This window comes from Mirounga leonina, unplaced genomic scaffold (assembly GCF_011800145.1).
Source record: "Mirounga leonina isolate KUSES-001 unplaced genomic scaffold, KU_Mleo_1.0 Mir_152, whole genome shotgun sequence".
Classification (NCBI taxonomy): domain Eukaryota; kingdom Metazoa; phylum Chordata; class Mammalia; order Carnivora; family Phocidae; genus Mirounga; species Mirounga leonina.
Window position 1 is genome coordinate 10,043,187 of NW_023270380.1, and position 21,253 is coordinate 10,064,439.

The 21,253-nt window shown below is 37.2% G+C and overlaps 1 protein-coding gene across 1 annotated transcript in view; it reads right to left on the reverse strand.

Moving 5' to 3' along the window:
- Positions 1-604: 604 nt before the first annotated feature.
- The window catches only part of LOC118012946 (zinc finger protein 33B-like), a 50,000-nt gene continuing 29,351 nt past the window's right edge, over positions 605-21,253 (reverse strand). The window contains 2 exon segments of the mRNA XM_035008531.1: positions 605-3,922; positions 3,924-5,995. Of these exon segments, the coding sequence (XP_034864422.1) occupies positions 3,821-3,922; positions 3,924-5,995 (2,174 nt within the window). The 3' untranslated portion in view covers positions 605-3,820.

Genomic DNA, 21,253 nt, shown 5'->3' on the forward strand with positions numbered 1-21,253 from the left:
CTGTATTAACTGCCTCCTATTCACTCAGTTGGTGGTGGGATTCCATCTTGGTTTCAGAGGTAAAAGAGTCCATTATACTAGGCCTTGATTTCAGGCCACAGTTACTATAATTTAAAATATTTCAAAGACTATAAAAACATCTCAAATGTTCATTAATGTTGATTATATTTTCAGTGCAGAAACATATGAGAAACAAAAACCTTAATATATGGGACGCCTGGGTGGCTCAGTCGGTTAAGCGTCTGCCTTCAGCTCAGTCATGATCCCAGGGTCCTGGGATCGAGTTCTGCATCGGGCTCCCTGCTCCGCAGGGAGCCTGCTTCTCCCTCTGCCTCTCTCTCTCTCTCTCATGAATAAATAAATAAAATCTTAAAAAAAAAAAAAAAACCTTAATATAGAAACAAGATATTATGAAGAGAGGTAAGAAATTTATGATACTTCCAAAAAAGCTAGTAAGGCTTACAAGAGCAGAAAAGCTATAACTTAAAATAGGTTTAGTGGTTGTCAATATAAGATTTCTGAGAATGCATTGTGCCTCCCACCATGGGAAAACTGGTACCGAATACTGTGAGTTTTTAATTTTGTAAGTATAGAAGAAAGCACCTTCACAGATTCACCTACATTGCTATATGCAGGCAGGGTTGTTTATTTAATACACTTTATTTTTTAGAGTAGTTTTAGGGTTACAGAAAAATTGAGCAGAAAGTAGAGTTCCTATATACCCCTTCACTTCTACAGTTCCGTTATTCCTATCTTGCATTAGTGTGGTACATTTGTTACAACTGATGAGCTAATACTGATACATTATGACTAACTAAAGTCCACAGTTTACCTTAGGGTTTACCCTTTGTGTTTTACACTTTATGGGCTTTGACAAATGAATGACATGTATCTGCCATTATAATATCCTACAGAATCGTTTCACTGTCCTAAAAATCCTCTACAATCCACCTATTCGTCCTTCCCTGCCTTGTCCCAAACCCGTGGCAACCACTGATCTTTTTACTGTCTCCATACACTTGTGCTGTTATCAGAATGCATTATAGATGGAAACCAAAATGTAAAGCCTTTTCAGATTGGCTTTTTTCATTCAGCAATATGCAAGTAAGGTTCCTCCATGTCTTCTGTTACTTGAGAGCTCACTTCTTTTTACCATCCACTCAATCATTGTACCTTGTAACCTTGTTATAATTGCTTACCAGTGTCAAGGTATTCTATTGTTGACTCCTCCAATTTTTCTACCTAGAGAATCATGTTATGTGTGAATATAGACAGTTTTATCTCTTCCTTCTAAATCCAAGGTTATTTCCTTCACTTGTCATACTGTGTTAGCGATGACTTCCAGAAGGAGGCTAAAAAAGAGTGGTCAAAGGGGCCTCCTTCCTCCTTATCTTAACTGGGAAAGCATCTAGTTTCTCACCATTAAGTATGATGTTAGTGATAGGGCTGTTGTAGATGTGCTTTAACAAGTTGAAGAAGTTCCCTGTATTCCTAGTATGCTGAGATTTCTTATTGTGAATATGGGTTAAGATTTTGTGAAATGCTTTTCTGCACCTATTGGTATGATCATATGACTATTTTCCTTTTGCCTGTTGATGTGATGGGTTATGTGAACTGATTATCAAATGCTGAACCAGGACTGCATACCTGGAATAAACCCCACTTGGTCATGGTGTGAAGTTATATACTGTTGGATTCAGTTTGCTTATGACTTGTTGAGGATTTCTGCATCTATGTTCCAAGACATAGAGTTCTGTCTGCAGTTTCCCTTTCTTGTAATGTCTGCCTGGTTTTGCTACTACAGCAATGCTGGCCTCACAGAATGAGTTAGGAAGTATTTCTTCTGCTCTTACTTTTTGGAAGAGATTGTAGAGAACTGGTATTTCTTCCTGAAGTGTTTGGTAGAATTCACCAGTGAACACATTTGGGCCTGACACTCTCTGATTTGGAAGATTAAGTATTAACGCAATTTCTTTAACAGCTATATGCCTAGTCAGATCTTTCTGTGAGTTTTGGCAGATTGTGTCTTTCAAGGAATTGGTCCATTTCATCTAGGTTATGAAATTTGTGGACACAGAGTCATGCACAGTATTATTATCCTTTTAATGTCCATGAAATCAGTTATGACTTTCTTTCATTTCTGGTATTAGCACCTTGTATCTTCTCTTTTTCTTAGTTAATTTAGCTAAAGGTTTATCAGTTTGACCTTTCTGAATAACTAACTTTTGGTTTTACTGATTTCCTCTATTTTGTTTTTGATTTCACTGATTTCTGCTCTAATTATTATTTCTTTTGTTTCACTTACTCCAGATTTAATCAGCTCCTTATCCTAGTTTCCTAAGATGGAAGTTTAGACTCTTTGTGCAAGTTAAGATCATTTGTTTGTGTAACCTGGTTTATGTAATCTGACTGATGGTGTAATCTAGTATACCACCATTTTATACCCTGTCTCTCAATAAAAGCCCCACTCTAGCTTCACTCTGGCTCTGCTCCAGTCTCAACCCACCTTCTCCTCACAGAGTCAAATATCTCCAAGGGCACAGATCTGTCTCTGGGTATACTGGCCTCTGCCTTAGAGGGCAGTTACTTACAGAGGGTTTGTACAAAATGTAGGCTGAGGACTAGAGGACTCACACATGTACACTCAAGGCATCTCCTGGCTTGACCTGAACCATGGGTGAATGGGGAAAATGAGACTAGGGACTAGATATCCCTCTGTACTGAACACATTCTATTTGCCACTTTGTTATTTTGATTTATACATTCTAAATGGTTATGTATTACTTCTCTGGGCCTCCTTTTACAATGTAAGGCTGCTCAGCCCTTACACATATGAGAAATGTGCCTGATACGGTAACAACTGCTAAATTAGGAGTGTCTGTTCTCTGTTCACAACTATATTAAGTTGCATTATGCCCATGAAGCACATATGGTTTATATAAGGAATGATATGTGGATACCTAAGTCCTGTAAACTTAAGGGACACCTCACATAAGCATTTAAGGCTGTGACCCTAATTATTCCATTTATCTCTGCTTTTAAAAAGCTTCATATTCACGATTGCCAGGATGAGGGCTGCAGAAACGGTATGATTAACACAAGGGAACTTCTCGTGATGAAATCCTGATTCCTTTGTAATCCTAATGCAACAGAGACTCCAGATACCTTTTTGATTTTGTAACCTGTGCTGATGGTTACTCAAACTATTAAGTGATAAAATTTCACATAACTACACTGTACACAAAGTGCTTGTAAAAACTGTTGAAGTAGAAGTAGAAATAAGGACTGTATGTGACTTGGTACTGTAGTACCATCAACTTCCTGTGCTTGACAGTATACCATGGTTGTGGAAGATAGCATTAAAGGAAGGTTGGTGGAGGGCAAGTGAGAATTCTATGTATGACTGCAACCTATTACAAGTCTATTTTTTCATTTTACTATTTCTTTTTTTTTTGGTTTTTAAAGCTTCACATGGCACAATATACATTTATAAATTATAATTTTTTATGTTTCCTAAAGATAAATATGGCATGAAAACCAAAAACACGACTTCTAATATATTACTTCTAAAAATAATCTTCAAGTTATATACCCCAAATTGAAAGGTTTCTCTTTAATATAAATTCTGACATAACCTAGTTTTTATTTTTGCTAAAAAAAAAAAATTGTTTTTACAAAATAAAAAATCTGCAATATTTTATACCGGTATTTGCTTGGTGACATTCAATGGAATGTTACTTAACAAGACTGTCCTGCATTTGTTGCAGTCTACTCTGGAGTAAAATAAGGCCAGTTTGTGTGGAGGAAGATTCCCGAACATTCAGGATATCCTGTCAACAGAGCTTCCGCCAGTGTGAATTCTTGTGTAATGGGTGCTGAACTGCAGCTCGACATTCCTAACATCCACTTCAATCGTTACGTTTTTCTCCTGCGTGTGTTCTTTGATGTACAATGAGGTTTGACTTCTGAGAGAAGGTTTTTCCACATGTGTTACATTCATAGGGCTTCTCCCCCGTGTGTGATCTCTGATGTTTAGCAAGGTCTGATTTACGGTAAAAAATTTTCCCACATTCATTACATTGACAAGATTTCTCTCCTGTGTGAGCCCTGTGATGCACTGTGAGGGATGATTTGTGACTGAAGGATTTTCCACATTCATTACATTCATAGGGTTTCTCCCCTGTGTGTTTTCTCTGATGTAAAATAAGTCCTGACTTCACACAGAAAGATTTTCCACATTCATTACATTTATAGGGCTTTTCTTCTGTATGAGTTCTCTGGTGGACAATTAAGGCTGACTTATGACAGAAAGCCTTTCCACATTCATTACACTCATAGGGTTTCTCACCTATGTGAATTCTCTGGTGCTGAGTGAGCTGAGACTTCTGGCAGAAGGTTTTCCCACATTCGTTACATTCATAGGGTTTCTCCCCTGTGTGTGTTCTATTATGTTTAGTTAGGTATGATTTATTATAGAAGATTTTCCCACATTCGTGACATTCAAAGGGCTTCTCCCCTGTATGTGTCCTATAATGTTGAGAGAGGGTAGACTTATGGCTGAAGAATTTCCCACATTCAGGACATGCAAAGGGCTTCTCCCCTGTGTGAGTTCTCTGATGTACTGTGAGGTCAGACTTCAAGCAAAAGGTTTTCCCACATTCATAGCATTCATAAGGTTTCAACCCTGTATGAATGATCTGGTGCCTAGTGAGTACTGACTTGTGGTAGAAAGTTTTCCCACAGGCATTACATTCGTAGGGTTTATCCCCTATGTGAGTTCTCTGATGTTGTGTAAGATGTGACTTCTGACAGAAAGATTTCCCACAGTCAGGACATTCAAAAGGTTTCTCACCTGTATGAGTTCTCTGATGCACTGTAAGGTGTGAATTCATACAGAAGGATTTCCCACATTCATAGCATTCATAGGGTTTCAGCCCTGTGTGTGTTCTCTGGTGTTTAGTGAGGTCTGACTTCTGGTAAAAAGTTTTCCCACATGCATTACACTGATAAGGTTTCTCCCCCGTATGTGTTCTCTGGTGTAACGTGAGGGCTGACTTGTGGCTGAAGGCTTTCCCACATTCACTGCACACATAGGGCTTCTCCCCTGTGTGTGACCTCTGATGTTTAGTGAGGTTTGACTTCTCCCAGAAAGTTTTTCCACATTCATTACACTGAAAGCGTTTCTCTCCTGTGTGTATCCTCTGATGTCGAGTGAGGTGGGACTTCTCCCAAAACGCTCTCCCACATTCATTACATTCAAAGTGTTTTTCTCCTTTATGAGTTTTCTGAAGTTGTGAAAGGCATAAATTCCTCCTGAAATTATTCCCACTTTCATTACAGTCATAGTGTTTCATATGTGCCCCATGAGGTTTCAAAAGGGTAGACTTCACACATAAGGATTTTCCACAACCACTAAATCCATAGTGATTTTCCTTTGAGGAATTTATCTGGTGGAATAAGAAGGAGGAATTATCAAAGAAGGTTCTCCCATATTCATTACATTCACAGTCATTCCCTTCTGCAATCTCTTTCCTGTATGTACTGAATATTGCCTTTTCAAGGAAGGTTTCTTGATAAATGTTATGATCAAAATTTTGCTCTAAAGTTTGAATCTTCTCATGATGAATAGGGTCCTCATCATGACTGAAAGTTTTCCCATTTTTAAAAAATTCACTTTTCTCTCTAGTATGAGTTTTCTCGTGTTTAATACTGAGTAGTAATTTTCCACAGGCATTAAATTCATCAGTCTTTTTTCCTAAATAGTTTTTCTTATTGATAAACAATTCTGAAATACAGTTGAAACTCACTCCACATGAGTCACACTGACAGAGGGTTTTGCTGGAAGGAAAAGAGTTTGTGTCCAAGTTATGTGGTTTTCCTACTACGTTGCCTCGTTCTTTAGTTAGCATTTTATTATTGATGAATGCAACTTCCCACACATGTTTAGGCTGGTTTTCGTGGCTCCTTTCTTTCTTGTGATCAGTTTTCCAGATTTCTAAAAATAAGAAAAATTAACCTTACATATGAATAGTAACACATTTTTAAGGAATGCAATGTATATACAAATGCCCTATGTTAGAGCTGATTTGGATTTCTTGTCTAGTCTCCAGAGAAGAAAATAACTGTAGGTACATATTCTTTCTATTCTTGAGTTTGAGATGAAAAAAGAAAAATGAAAACAAGAAACAAAAAGCCTGGCATAATGGGAAAAGGGAGCGGAAACTGGCTATTACAACACATACATCTGCACTCTGGTGTCAGAAGAATAACAGCACCCGTTAAAAGCTGAATGTGTCCATCTGTCCTCCAAAAAACTGTATGGATCAATATAAGGAGAGCAAATAAAATTACCTACAACAACCCATGACTTCAGCATAACCAGGACATACAAAATACTACGAACTTCAAATCGCCACTAAGGAAAGAAACATTTAAATACAGAAAAAACTGATAATGAGCCCACATCCGTTGAGAGTCAGCTAGAGACTGTGGCAACCACACATAAAGAAGAGACAGGGAACTCAGAGATGATTAAATACAAATAAAATCATTCCCAGAAAGGGGAAGTCCCACTATGAGTGGGGAAACACTGAGATGACATTTCAGTTCTGATACATGACAGCTCAGACCACTGGGAACTCCAACAGAAGGGACTTGTAGTAAATGGGAACTGAGGACGCAAGCGCTGATCCAGGTCAGAAATAAAACTGTAAGAAGGACAAAGTGATCTTAGAATAGACTTAAATTACAAGGAGCCAGTTATGAACTGAATTGTGTGAGTTTTCTGAAGTTGTGAAAGGCATAAATTCCTCCTGAAATTATTCCCACTTTCCCCCAATGTGACTATATCTGGAGACAGAGCCTTTAAGGAGGCAATTAAGGTTGAATTAGGTCATCAGCGTGTAGGGCTAATCTGATAGGAACAGCATCCTTATTAGAAGCAGAAGAGACACCAACTTGCTTGCTCCCACTGTGTGCACAGAAAAAAAGCCACGTGAGGCTACAGCAAGAAGGTGCCGTCTACAAGCTGAAGAGACAGGGTTCACCAGAAACCAACCCTGCTGGCACCTTCCCCTTGGCCTTACAGACTCCAGAAGGGTGAGAAAACAAATTTCGGTTATTTAGGTCACCCAGTCTGTGGTGTTTTGTTATAGCAGTCCAGGCAGACTAACAGAGAGTCCGAAGAGAAAAGAGATTTCACTGAAATTTTAATAAATAGCCCTGAAAAAAGGCATGACAACAGAGCAGAAAGAAGAATGACAAGAAAACCAAAGAAAGAAGAACTGGTTCACAAAGAAGATTCTGGATAAGGAAGGTAGTCTGCAAAATAAATAAAAGATTTTAAAATAAAATTATATGCATAGGGCACCTGGGTGGCTCAGTTGGTTAAGCAACTGCCTTCGGCTCAGGTCATGATCCTGGAGTCCCTGGATCGAGTCCCGCATTGGGCTCCCTGCTCGGCAGGGAGCCTGCTTCTGCCTCTGACCCTCCCCCCTCTCATGTGCTCTCTCTTTCTCATTCTCTCTGTCTCAAATAAATAAATAAAATCTTTAAAAAAAAAATTATATGCATATATGAGGATTATACTCTCTACAGAAAAAAAAAAAACAATGAATATTAAAAACCATAATATGGGGCGCCTGGGTGGCTCAGTAGTTAAGCGTCTGCCTTCAGTACAGGTCATTATCTCAGGGTTCTGGGATCGAGCCCCACATCAGGCTTCCTGCTCAGCGGGGAGTCTGTTTCTCCCTCTCCCACTCCCCCTGCTTGTGTTCCCTCTCTCGCTGTGTCTCTCTCTGTCAAATAAATAAATAAAATCTTTAAAAACAAAACAAAAAGAAACCATAATCTAAGAAAACTGCCCCAAAGAGGACCTCATCTACACAGGATAAAGAACCACCATGAACCTGGGCAAAGCTGACCTGGAACAGTCTTCTCTAAGGAACACTTTAATAAAACTACTAGACCTTAAAAATGAAACATCCTCTGGGCAAAAAGACTAAATCTCAATAAACAAAAATGTAGATTTGGCAATAGATTCTGTCACCAATAAAGCGAGGCTCAGTGGAGGAATATTTTCAAGTTAAAAAAAAAGTGGGAATAAAGGATTTGATAGGGAACACTGGGAGAAAAACTGAGCAGTGGATAATTTAATTGTAGGCCTAAGACCAAAAGAAAGTTGAGAACAAGAATAGAAGAATAATATATAAATGTTAGAGGCGCCTGGGTGGCTCAGTTGGTTAAGCGTCTACCTTCGGCTCAGGTCATGATCTCAAGGTCCTAGGATCAAGCCCTGAATCGGGCTCCCTGCTCAGCAGGGAGTCTGCCTTTCCCTCTCCCTCTGCACTACCCCCTACTCATGCTCTCCTTCCTCTCACGTTCTTGCTCTCAAATAAATAAGATCTTTAAATACATACATACATACATATGTGTGTGTGTATATATATATATATAAATGCTATATATTCTAGTGAAGTAGAAATGATGCAATTAGAAGACCTATAGGAAACAGGAATGAAAAGAAGAAATAAGAATAAGCTCAGAGATAGCCATATAAATAATAGCCTAAAGAATGTCACTAAAAGCTAAAAAATCAAATAGAGAGTTAAATAAGGAAATGGGCAAACTAAGGCCAGTATAAAAGATATTAGTGTAAAAGTAACTATGAGAACAAAAACATGAAAATTTCCTAATTGACTCCCTCCAAAAAGAAAAAAAGACCAAACAGAATAATTCAGTAAATGTGATACACTCATTAAATGTAACAAAATGACAGAAATGAGACCAAACATGAATCATATTAATAAATATGAATGGGTTTACTTCATCAATTAACAAAATGACTTCAAACTGTGTCACAAGCAAAATCCAAATTGATGCTGTAAAGGGGAAATACAATGATAAAAACGGACTCAAAAAAGCTAAAATCAAAGGGATGGACCATATTATTCCAGACAAAGGGAAACAGTAAGGAAGCAGAGATGCAATCTTGTTATCAGTAAGGACAAAAAAAAAAAAAAAAAAACAAAAAAAACCCCCCACTTTACAAGGCTAAAATCCTCAACTTTGAATGCGAAAATCACGGTTATGAATATCTAGAGTCCAAAAACCCTTCATGAAGCAGAACTCAGAAAAGCAAGGAAAAAATAAAATACACTATTCAAAATATTATTTCAAGAAAGATCAAAAAGCAGAAAGTTGGGGGTGTAGAAGACTTAATGACAACAATCAAGACATATATCTTTATAATGTCAAAACTTGTAATAGAAAATACACTTCCATCTCAAGGGTGCATGAAACACTAAAAAAAAAAAAAACTGATATAGGTAACATGCTCAGGTAATCCTACAGTAAAACTAGAAATTATTGGGGAAACTAAATTTATTGAGATTTAGTCTTTTTGCCCAGAGGATGTTTCTTCATTCAGCTTCCACTGGGACTTCAAAAACAAACAACTCTCTAGTAAAAACTGCTCTTTGGTGAAAAAGGAAACAAACCAAAGCTGAAGTTCTAAACCAAAATAACTAGTGAAAATATTACTTAGGAGTACATATGGGATACACATACTGATCAGAGATTTCATAGCATTAAATGTTTTGTATCAGTGAAAAAGAATGAAAAATAAGTAAACCCTTGACTCAAAAAATAAAAAAAAAAACTAGAAGAAACAATAGTAATGTAAAACAATGAAGTAGAAAGCACAAAGAGGGAAATAATAAAGATAAAAACAGATAAACACAAATTTAAAATAATACAGATAAAAACTTTCTCTTCAGGGCGCCTGGGTGGCTCAGTCATTAAGCGTCTGCCTTCAGCTCAGGTCATGATCCCGGGTCCTGGGATCCAGCCCCTCATCGGGCTCCCTGCTCCACGGGAATCCTGCTTCTCCCTCTCCCACTCCCCCTGCTTGTGTTCCCTCTCTCACTGTGTCTCTCTCTGTCAAATAAATAAAATCTTTAAAAAAAAAACCAAAAAACCTCTCTCTTCATCTTTAAGGTCTACTAGTTTTATTAAAGGCTGTCTTTAGTGAACCATTCCACATCAGTTTTCCCAGGTTCCTGGTGGTCTCTGAATATGTGGATCAGGTCTTCTTTTATTTTTGGACAGTTTACTTAGATTAGAAGTTAATGGAACAGAAACAGAAAAGAGCAGAACAAGAGTTAAAGTCAAAAAAGCTGGTTCTTTGCAAATAATCAAGTCAAAAAGTGGGCAGAGGATATGAAAAGACACTTCTCCGAAGAAAACATACAAATGGCTAACAGACACATGAAAAAATGTTCATCATCATTAGCCATCAGGGAAATCCAAATCAAAACCACCTTGAGATACTACCTTACACCAGTTAGAATGGCAAAAATGGACAGGGAAAGAAACAACAAATGTTGGAGAGGTTGTGGAGAAAGGGGAACCCTCTTACACTGTTGGTGGGAATGCAAGTTGGTACAGCCACTTTGGAAAACAGTGTGGAGGGTCCTCAAAAATTTAAAAATAGAGCTACTCTATGACCCAGCAATTGCACTACTGGGTATTTACCCCAAAGACACAGATGTAGTGAAAAGAATGGCCATATGCACCCCAATGTTCATAGCAGCAATGTCCACAATAGCCAAACTGTGGAAAGAGCTGAGATGTCCTTCAACAGATGAATGGATAAAGATGTGGTCCATATATACAATGGAATATTACTCAGCCATCAGAAAGGATGAATACCCAACTTTTACATCAACATGGATGGGACTGGAGGAGATTATGCTAAGTGAAATAAGTCAAGCAGAGAAAGTCAATTATCATATGGTTTCACTTATTTGTGGAACATAAGGAATAGCATGGAGGACGTTAGGAGAAGGAAGGGAAAAATGGGGGGGGGCGGAATTGGAGGGAGAGATGAACCATGAGAGACTATGGACTCTGAGAAACAAACAGGGTTTTAGAGGGGATGGGGGAGGGGGGATTGGTTAGCCCGGTGGTATTAAGGAAGGCACGTACTGCATGGAGCACTGGGTGTTATACGAAAACAATGGATTGTGGATCACCACATCAAAAACCAATGATGTATTGTATGGTGACTAACATAACATAATAAAATTAAAAAAAAAAAAAAAAAAAAAAGCTGGTTCTTTGGAACCCCTGGCTGGCTCAGTCAGTGGAGCATGCGACTCTTGATCTTGGGGTTGTGAGTTCGAGCCCCACGTTTGGTGTAGAGATTACTTAAAAAATACATAAAATCTTTAAGAAACAAGAAAGCTGGTTCTTTGGAAAAGATTAACAAAGGAGGCAAATCATTGACTACCCTAATCAACAAAAACAAAGGAAAGAAAGCTCAACTACCCAAACTGAGAAACAATAAGGAGGAAACAATCACTGGAACAAGGTATGAAAAAAATCAAAAAGGCTACTTTTACTCAACATGATACAGATATGTTTGAAAGAAAAGTAGCAAATAATTTCCTAAGAAAACACACTTTATCAAATTAAACTTGGTAGAGACAAAATGTAAATAGAATAATTTCCACAGAAGAAACAAAGTATCAAGTTTGCTTGAGCCATAAAATAAAGCATTTCTGTGCTTTTCACAATTGTTAAATTTTTCCCATACTTGCCTTATCTTTCTCTATATAAAGTCTTCTTGACCATTAACTATGTGGGTTAAATGCAAACATCATGACCTGTTATTTCAAATGTATCAGCATGTATCTCCTATGAGTAAAGGCATGATCACACTCAAGAAAACTGTACACTGATACTATATTATCCATCATACAGTCCGCTCAAGAAGAACAGTATCTTTGAAAATATCTGTGTGCTTTTCAACTATATAAATCCCCTTCCTTCACTGCAAAATCCTCCACCATTAGGGGGTATAGCTATCATGAAAATGGGTTTAATCAAAATTGTCTTCTTTAAAGATTTTCCACATAGGTTCTGAAATCTGTTAATGTATCTCTGAGGTATGCCTGTAATATCTTTGTCTAGTTTTGGTATTAGCAAAATGCTGGCCTCAGAGACTGAATTAGTTAGTATAATCTTCTCCTGGATTTTCTGGAAGAGTTTGGTAAAACTGGTATTATTCCATGTGTGGTAGAACTCACTAATGAAGTCCCTGTACTTGGGTTTTCTTCATGGAGTGGTTATCTATTTCTCCTGAAGTGAGCTTAGATAGCTGTTGAAGGAAACTGTCCATTTTATCTAAATGGTTGAATTTATAAACCAGAGGCAAAACATTTCCTTATTTTCCTTGTAATATCTGTAGAATCTTTGGTGATATTGCCACTGCTATACTTTTTTTTTTTTTCTAAGATTTTATTTATTTTTTGACAGAGAGAGAGACAGCAAGAGAGGGAACACAAGCAGGGGGAGTGGGAAACGGAGAAGCAGGCTTCCGGATGCGGGGCTCAATCCCAGGACCCTGGGATCACGACCTGAGCCGAAGGCAGACGCTTAACTACTAAGCCACCCAGGCGTGCCACCACTGCTATTCTTTTTTTTTTTTTTTTTTAAGATTTTATTTATTTATTTAGTAGTGAGCGAGAGAGAAACAGCATGAGAGGGGAGAGGGCCAGAGGGAGAAGCAGGCTCCCTGCTGAGCCGGGAGCCCCATGTGGGACTCGATCCCAGGACCCTGGGATCATGACCTGAGCTGAAGGCAGTCACTTAACCAACTGAGCCACCCAGGTGCACCCCCACTGCTATTCTGGATATCAGTAATTTGTCTCATCTAGAAGCCTGTCAATTTTACTGATCTTAAAGAACCAGCTTTTGGTTTTACTAATTTTCTCAACTATATTTCTGTTTTCAGTTACATTATTTAAACATTCTGTTATTTACTACTTCCTTTCTTCTGCTTACTATGGATTTAATTTGCTCCTTTCCCCCTAGATTTGTAAGGTGGAAGCAGCCATTAAATTGTGACCTTCCTTCTTATCCAGCATGAATTTCACACACGTGTTAGATATACACATGTTTATACACACACAAAATCCAACATGTAGGATATTTACACATCATATGATAAATACATATTATTTATAATATATATTCCACATAAAAGGAATTTCATGTATGCATTTGTGTGTTAGATGTATTCACACAAAAAAATTTACTTGTGTTGCATAAGAAAGATTTCCATTACCTCAGCTGTTTTCACCTTATAAAACAAGAAAAAAAAAACACTAGAAAAAATTAAACCCAAAAGTAAGAGAAGGAATAAAGATCAAATGGAAAATAATGAAATCAATGAAATATTATACATACTTTGTTTCCTATATAAAAATTTCCTATATATAAATTTCATGTTTTCATGAACATTCAGTTCAAAATAGTTTCTAATTTCCCCTTTGAATTCTTCTCTGAACCATCAAGTTAGGTAAAAGGATACTATTAAGTTTCTAACTAGGAATTTTACAGCTCTTTCTGTTATTTTTAATTTAGCTAGATTTAACTCTACTCTGGTAAGGGAAAACATTTTATATGACTTGACTCCTTTTAAATTAATTGAGATTTGTTTTAGGTCTTAGAATATGGATCTACCTTGGTTTACGTTCATGTGCTCCTGAAAAGAATGTGTATTCCACTGGTTTACCTGTGTGTGTATGGGGGCGGGTAATTTTATAAATGTCAATTAGGTCATTTGGTTATTCAGTGTTCTTCAAGTCTACTACAGCTTTGCTTATTTTCCATCTCCTTCTTCTACTAATTATCGGGAGAGGGATGTTGAAACATCAGACTATAACTGTGCATCTATTTCTCCTTCAAGTTCCATCAGGTTTTCCTTCATATACTTTGAAAAATTTATCTGCACCATAAAAGTAAAGGATTAAGTTTTCTTGATAAATATATCTCTATCAATATGAAAAAAAATCCTTCTCTTTCTCTGGCAATATTCTTGGCTTTGAAATCCACTTCATCTAATACTGACACAAGACTATAACCTTTTGAATAATTTTACCATTGTGCATCTTTTTCCATCCTTTTTATGTTCAACCTATTTGAATCTTACCCTTTTAATTTATCTCACTTGGCAATCTCTGCCTTTTAAATAGGGGTAAAGTAATGAAGAAAACAGGCAAAAATCTCTGCTTTCTCAGGTTTACATACTAATGGAGAGACAGTAAAGACACATGTAATATGTTACATGAATTAAGTACAACTTAGAAAACTATCTTTTGCCAGTGATTTGCAGTGGTAGATCGAACCAAAGATCGAATTCCCACACAGTTAAGTTACCTCTAAGCTCTCGCTGGGCAAAACAGACCTAATTACCACGGGCTCACTGTATATCTCAATCATTTTGTGGGTTCTAAATATTAAAGGGGTAACTTGACTTCTTGAAAACAAAAACAAACACACCATCAAACCTCATAGGAATTCTAATTAGCATTAATTGAATCCGCATGTGAATTAGGGAGGAATACATCTTCATGATGCTGGCCCTTCCAATAATCAACAACATACATCTATTCATATATAGAAAACTTCTTTAAGTTTTTCAATACCGTTTTAAACTTCTTACAGAAGAATATTATGTGTCTTATGCTTATATCAAGTTTTAAGAAACACTCAGACAGAAATACACACATCTACTAATCGTAAACTGCAGCGTCACTCTGAGAGAAGTGGGGCACTGTTCTGGCTCCTAGCTCCAGAGCAACATTGTAGTACTTATACTCAGAGACACAGGCAGAACAGAGAACTATCAAGTTCTTCTTATGAAAATAAGGCCACCTTCAAAAACAATGAAATTTCAGTGTTCAGCAACTAAGAAGAGGCTTGTGCCTCCATTAGGGCAACAAGGTAAATAACAGACCAACTAAAATTATACCAGAAGGAACAAGGGAAAGAGACAATTAAGGAGAACAACCCAGGCTATAGATCTGGTCCTATCCACCAGAAACATTCACACAAATACACTTACAATAGATGAAGATTTTCTACGGAAATAATTTTCTCAAATTATGTTTTCTAGGAGATGATTTCAAAACCAGTGGCATGAAGTGCAATATTGAAGACGGGTCTCAAAGGCTACTCTCTGAAAGGGCTCGAAATTGGACCAATCTGTAGAGCAATATATGACCCAGGACAATGTTGGAAACAACAGACCAATGGGCCAACAATTAGTAGAGGCTAAAAGCAGGGTGACACCAATAGAGGCAGAGAAGTTAACACAGAGATCAGTGAAAGAAACTGTGTTTATCAGGGTTCGCCAGAGAAACAGAGCCAGTAACTATATATATACACACATGCGTGTGTGTGTGTGTGTGTGAGAGAGAGAGAGAGAGAGACGAAGAGGTTTATTAAAGGAATTAGCTTATGTAGTCATGGAGGCCAAGTCCCCCAATCTGCTGTTTGAAAGCTGGAGAACCAGGAAAGCCAGTGGTATAATTCAGTCTGAGTCAAAAAGCCTGAGAACTACGGGAGGTGATGGTTTAACTTTTAGTAAAGATTAAAAGCCTGCAAACTAGACGGCCAGTGGTGTAAGTCCCAGAGCCCAAAGGCTGGAGAACTAGGAACACTGATTTTTGTCTCAGATATCCCGGCACAAGAAGAGAAAGAGAATTTGCCCTTCTTTGCCTTTTTGTTCATTCAGGCCCTCAAAGAATTAAATGCTATCTGACCATAAGGGTGAGGGTGGATCTCTTTACTCAGTCTACTGAATCAAATGCTGCTTCCAGAAAGATCCCCCAAGACACACCCAGAAATAATGTTTTACCAGCTACCTGGGCATCGGTTAGGCCACTGAGGTTAACACACAGAATGAATCATCACAGAGGCACTCACAGAGCACCCCCCATAACACTATCATCATTCTAATACAGTGTGCGAGCCCAAGGCAGAGCCCTCTGATGAGACATCAGAGATGGTACACGGTGGGAGGAAAGGACTTCAGCCAAATAATCCAATCAAGTCATTAAACAAATAAGCAAGCAAAAATAACAACAGGCCCTAGAGAAAGAAGGAATCAGTATCAGACTAGGAACAAAATATCTAAAATATCCTTTTGTCAAAAAAAAGGATTCACAAGACGAACAGGAAAATTTCACATATATGGGAGAAACAGCAGGCAACTTGAGAGAGTCCAGATATAGGACTTAGCAGATCTCAAAGCAGCTATCACAAACATGTCCAAAAGGCAACCACATTTAAGGAAGTAAAGGAAGGTACTGATGACACCTCATCACACAGAGAGTATCAATAAACAGAAAAGAATGAAACAAAAATTCTAAATTTGAAAATTATACTACCTGCACTGTAAATTTGTTAGATGGGCTCAACAGCTGAAGCTTACAGAAGAAGAATTAGTAAACTTGAAGACAGATCAATAGATATAATTTAAACAAAAGAAGAATGAAGACAACTGAACAAAGCCTCAAATAAATGAAGGATAGTGTTATCTGCACCAACATATTCATAATGGGAATATCAAAACAAAAGAAAGAAGAGCAAGGGGAGAAAAACTATTCAACAAAACGATGGGGAAATCCTGCAAATTTAAGAGAAAAACAATATGCAAATTCAAGAAGATAAATAAACTCCACATGAGATAAACAGAGATCCATGCCAAGATGCATCATAGTAAAAATATTTAAAAAGAAAGACAAAAAGAAAACTTAAGTATCAAGAGAAATACAACTCATCACATACAAGGGAACTCCAGTTAGATTAACAGCTGACTTTTCAACAGAGAGCAGGAGGTAGGGTGACGTATTGTGAGCTAGGGGGAAAAAAACCCAAAATAGCAGAACTGTTTTCAAAACTGAAAGCGAAATACATAAACCTATACATTTCCAGTCATTAGTTCAAATCCACAAAGATTGCAGGTAAAAGTAATGCTGTAATTTAAAAGATAGCATAAAGACGTATTTCTTCTCCTAACCACTGCCCAAGGCCATGCAACAACCAATATGTATACAACTATATTGTTCTGTAACCTATAGAAATTAAATATATTTGACAATAGGAAAGACAAGGCAGAAAAACAAAGTTATACTAGAGTAAGGAAATGAACCTGGATGGTAACTTGAATTCACAGTAACAAATGAAATGAAGCAGAAATGGTGAATAAGAACGTTAATAGAGCAAACTCCATAAATAAATACTTGCTATCCTTTCTTGTCTGTTTCTTTAAAAGACATCAAATTATATAAAGTAGTAATTCCAACAATGCATTGTTGGAATTTAAACATATACAGATCTACTATGCACAAAAGTAGTATCACAAAAATAGAGTAGAATAAATAGAATTATATATGAATAGCATCTCTATATTTCAGTGTAGATAAGGGAGTATAAATCTGAAGTAGATTCTGAAAAAGTAAATTTATTAGGTAAATCTTAGAGCAACGATTAGGAAAATCATTTTTAAGTGAAATCATCATTGAAGAAATTAAAATATTATGCTAAAACATACTTAATGAAAAAGAAGGCAGTAATAAAAGAACGAGAGGATCAAAAAGGCATAAGGCAGATAAACACCAAAAAGTAAAACAGCAAGAGTAAATCCAACCATACCAACACCAAAAAACCGGGAATGGACTTAGAAATCCAATAAAAAATCAGCAAATGTCAGGGTGTATAAAACATGTAAATGCAAGCACATGCTATCTACAAGATTCAAAGCACAAGTAGGAAGAAAATTTTAAAAACAGAGAAAAATATATCAAGTACACAACATTTATAAAAAGGCTATAGGAGCTATATTAGTATCAGGCAAAAATCTATTTTTACACAAAAAAGTGTTACTGGAGATAAGTGGACATCATGCAATGAAACCAGTCAATAAGTAAAGGAGACATTAATCCAAGCAATTATATGCTGCTAAGTCTCAAGTGTCTGAAGCAAATTCTGACAGAATTCAAAGGAAAAACATACATGTCAACAATAATAATTAGAGACTTTAATATCCCACTTTAAGTAATAGATAAAACAACTGGGAGAATACAAACAAGCAAAAAAAAAAAAAAAAGAAGTAGTTAAAATACACTATAAAGTAAGCTAGACCTAACAGATATATATTTAAGACAATCCACTTGAAAAGAACGGAATACATATTCTTCAAAAGATGAAACATTCCCTAGGATAGATTTTATTTTTAAAAGTTTTATTTATTTGGCAGAGAGAGACACAGCGAGACAGAGAACACAAGCAGGGGGAGTGGGAGAGGGAGAAGCAGGCTTCCCGCTGAGCAAGGAGCCTGATGTGGGGCTTGATCCCAGGACCCTGGGATCATGACCTGAGCTGACGGCAGATGCTTAACAGACTGAGCCACTCAGGCGCCCCTTCCCAGGATAGATTTTAAAAGGTTCTCCTACCACAATGGAAGAAAATTATAAATCAGTAATACAAAGGGATTTTGAATTCATAAATATAATATTAAATAACACATTCCTGAATAAAACAGAGGGAAAAAATAACAAGGAAACTTAGAAAATACTTGGAGTAAAAATGTAGATTTAATATACTAAAACTTATGAGATACACACAAAACAGTACTTAGAAGATAATTTATACCGACAATAACCATACTAAAAAAAAGGATCCCGGGGCACCTAGGTGGCTCAGTCGGTCAAGCATTTGACTCTTGATTTCGGCTCAGGTCATGATCTCAGGGTCATGAGATCGAGCCCCACTCAGTGCAGAGTCTGCTTGGGATTCTCTCTCTCCCGCTCCCTCTGCCCCTACCCACCAAGCTCACACATGTACATGGGCTCTCTCTCAAATAAATATAAATGCACGCTCTCTCTCTCAAATAAAATCTTAAAAAAAAAAGAACGATCCCCAATCAATAACCTGCCTTGCACACCTGAGAACAATGGAAAAAAAAAAAAAGCAATATCAATCCAAAGCAAGGATAGAAAATGAGATGAGTAAAAATTAATAAAACAGCAAAGAAAGGCAAAATATGATTCTTTGAAAAGATCAAGAAACCTGACAAACCTGCATTTAGGCTGACATGAAAATAAGAGACATAAGATTCAAACTACTAAAGTTATGGAATAAAGATGGTACATATACTAGGGATAGAATGTACTAACACTACCAAACTGGAATGTTTCATACATTACAAAAAAAATTATAAGTGAATGTTTTGAACAACTGTATGCCAACAAATTTGATAACTTTGCTAAAATACAAATATTCCTAGAATAAGAAAAAATATAACAACTCAAGAAGAAATAAATCTGAAAAAAGTACAAGAAGTAAAAACACTGAGGTAGTCATTTTAAAACTTCCCATAAAAAAAAGCTGAGGTCTAGGGGCGCCTGGGTGGCTCAGTCATTAAGCGGCTGCCTTCGGCTCAGGTCATGATCTCAGGGTCCTGGGATCGAGCCTCGCATCGGGCTCCCTGCTCAGCAGGAAGCCTGCTTCTCCCTCTCCCACTCCCCCTGCTTGTGCTCCCTCTCTCACTATGTCTCTCTCTGTCAAATAAATAAATAAAATCTTAAAAAAAAAAAAAAAAAAAAGTCCAGCTCCAGATGGTTTCACTAGTGAATTTTTAAAATCATTTAAATAATAATTAACATTAATTATTCAAATACTCCTCCAGAAAATAGAAAAGACCTCCTAACTCATTATATGAGACTAATACCACACTGACACTAAAATCAGACATGAGAAAAGACAATAAAAAACTAAGATCAACATCTTTTCAATATAGACCCACAGCTACTCCCCAAAATGCTAGCAAATGTTATATAGTAACATATAAAAAGGGTTATACACAAAGACCCTGTGGGATTTATTCTACTAATGCAAGGCTGGCTTACCATTTGAAAATGGTTAAGTGACTACGGCCATACCACCCTGAACGTGCCTGATCTCGTCTGAAAATGGTTAAGTGAGCACCAACAGTGCATTCTCCCTCTAACTTACTAGAGCTATAGGGCGTCTTCTCTGCCTTCTCCCTCTGCCTCACTCCTGCTCTCCAGTATCTCCTGAAAAGGAGTCTATACTCACCTGCTATCACACTTTTTCGACTTCCTGGATTTCCAGGCTCTGGTGTCTAGTGTGACCTTCTGCTTTCAGTCTCACAGGACTGTATATATTTATGTACTTGAAGAGGTAATGCCTGAGGATCTCCCTTCTCTTCAGCCTGAATCTAGATGCTGACCAAGATCCTCCCACTGGGACACTGACAGGCTTGAAACACCCTCAACTACTGAAAGCCACTACTAGTAAAATAGACTGGTTAGACAATCACAAAATTTGACAGACAACCAAGAGCTAAGTCAGGGTTGAACAATAAGGTTATCACCTACATGAGGCCATTCCTCCAATACTAGGAGAGTTGGCTGTTTGATCTAATGCATAGAAACCAACACAGAGAATCAAGAAAAATAAAGAAAGGAATGTGTTCTAAATGAAAGAACAGGATAAAACCTCAGAATAAGTCCTTAATGAAATGGAGATAAGTGATTTACCTGATAAGGAGTTCAAAATAATGGTCATAAAGATCCTCATCAAACTCAGAAGAACAGATGAACACAGTGAGAACTTTAACAAAGAGATAATATAATAAAATACCAGGGCGCCTGGGTGGCTCAGTTGGTTAAGCAACTGCCTTCAGCTCAGGTCATGATCCCAGGGTCCTGGGAGCGAGTCCCACATCGGGCTCCCTGCTCTGCGGGGAGCCTGCTTCTCCCTCTCCCACTCCCCCTGCTTGTGTTCTCTCTCTCGCTGTGTCTGTCAAATAAATAAAATCTTTAAAAAAAAAAAAAATATATATATATATATAATAAAATACCAAACAGAAAATACAACAAGTGAACTGAAAAATACATCAGAGGGATTCAACAGCAGAATAAATGAGGCATAAGAGATCAGTGATCTGCAATATATGACAGTGGAACTTACTCCATTAGAGCAGGGGGGGGAAAAGGGGATATAGCTTAAGGGATGTATCATACAATACAAAGCAGATCAACACTCACATAGAAGTCACAAAAAGAGAAGAAAAACAAAGGGGCATAAAACTTATTTAAAGAAATAATGGCTGAAAACTTCCCCAAATTGGGGGGGAAAAAAGAAATCCCTATTCAGGAAGCCAGAGATTTCTATATAAAATAAATCCAAAAGACCCACACCAAAACATATTATACTTAAAGTGCCAAAGATTAAAGACAAGGAGAGAATCTTAAAAGCAGCAAAACAAAAACAAAAACAAACAAAAATCCACAACTAGTTATTCCAATTCTTCAGAAGAAACTTTTCCGGCCAGAAGACAAGTGGCATGGTATATTCAAAAATTCAAAGAGCTGGA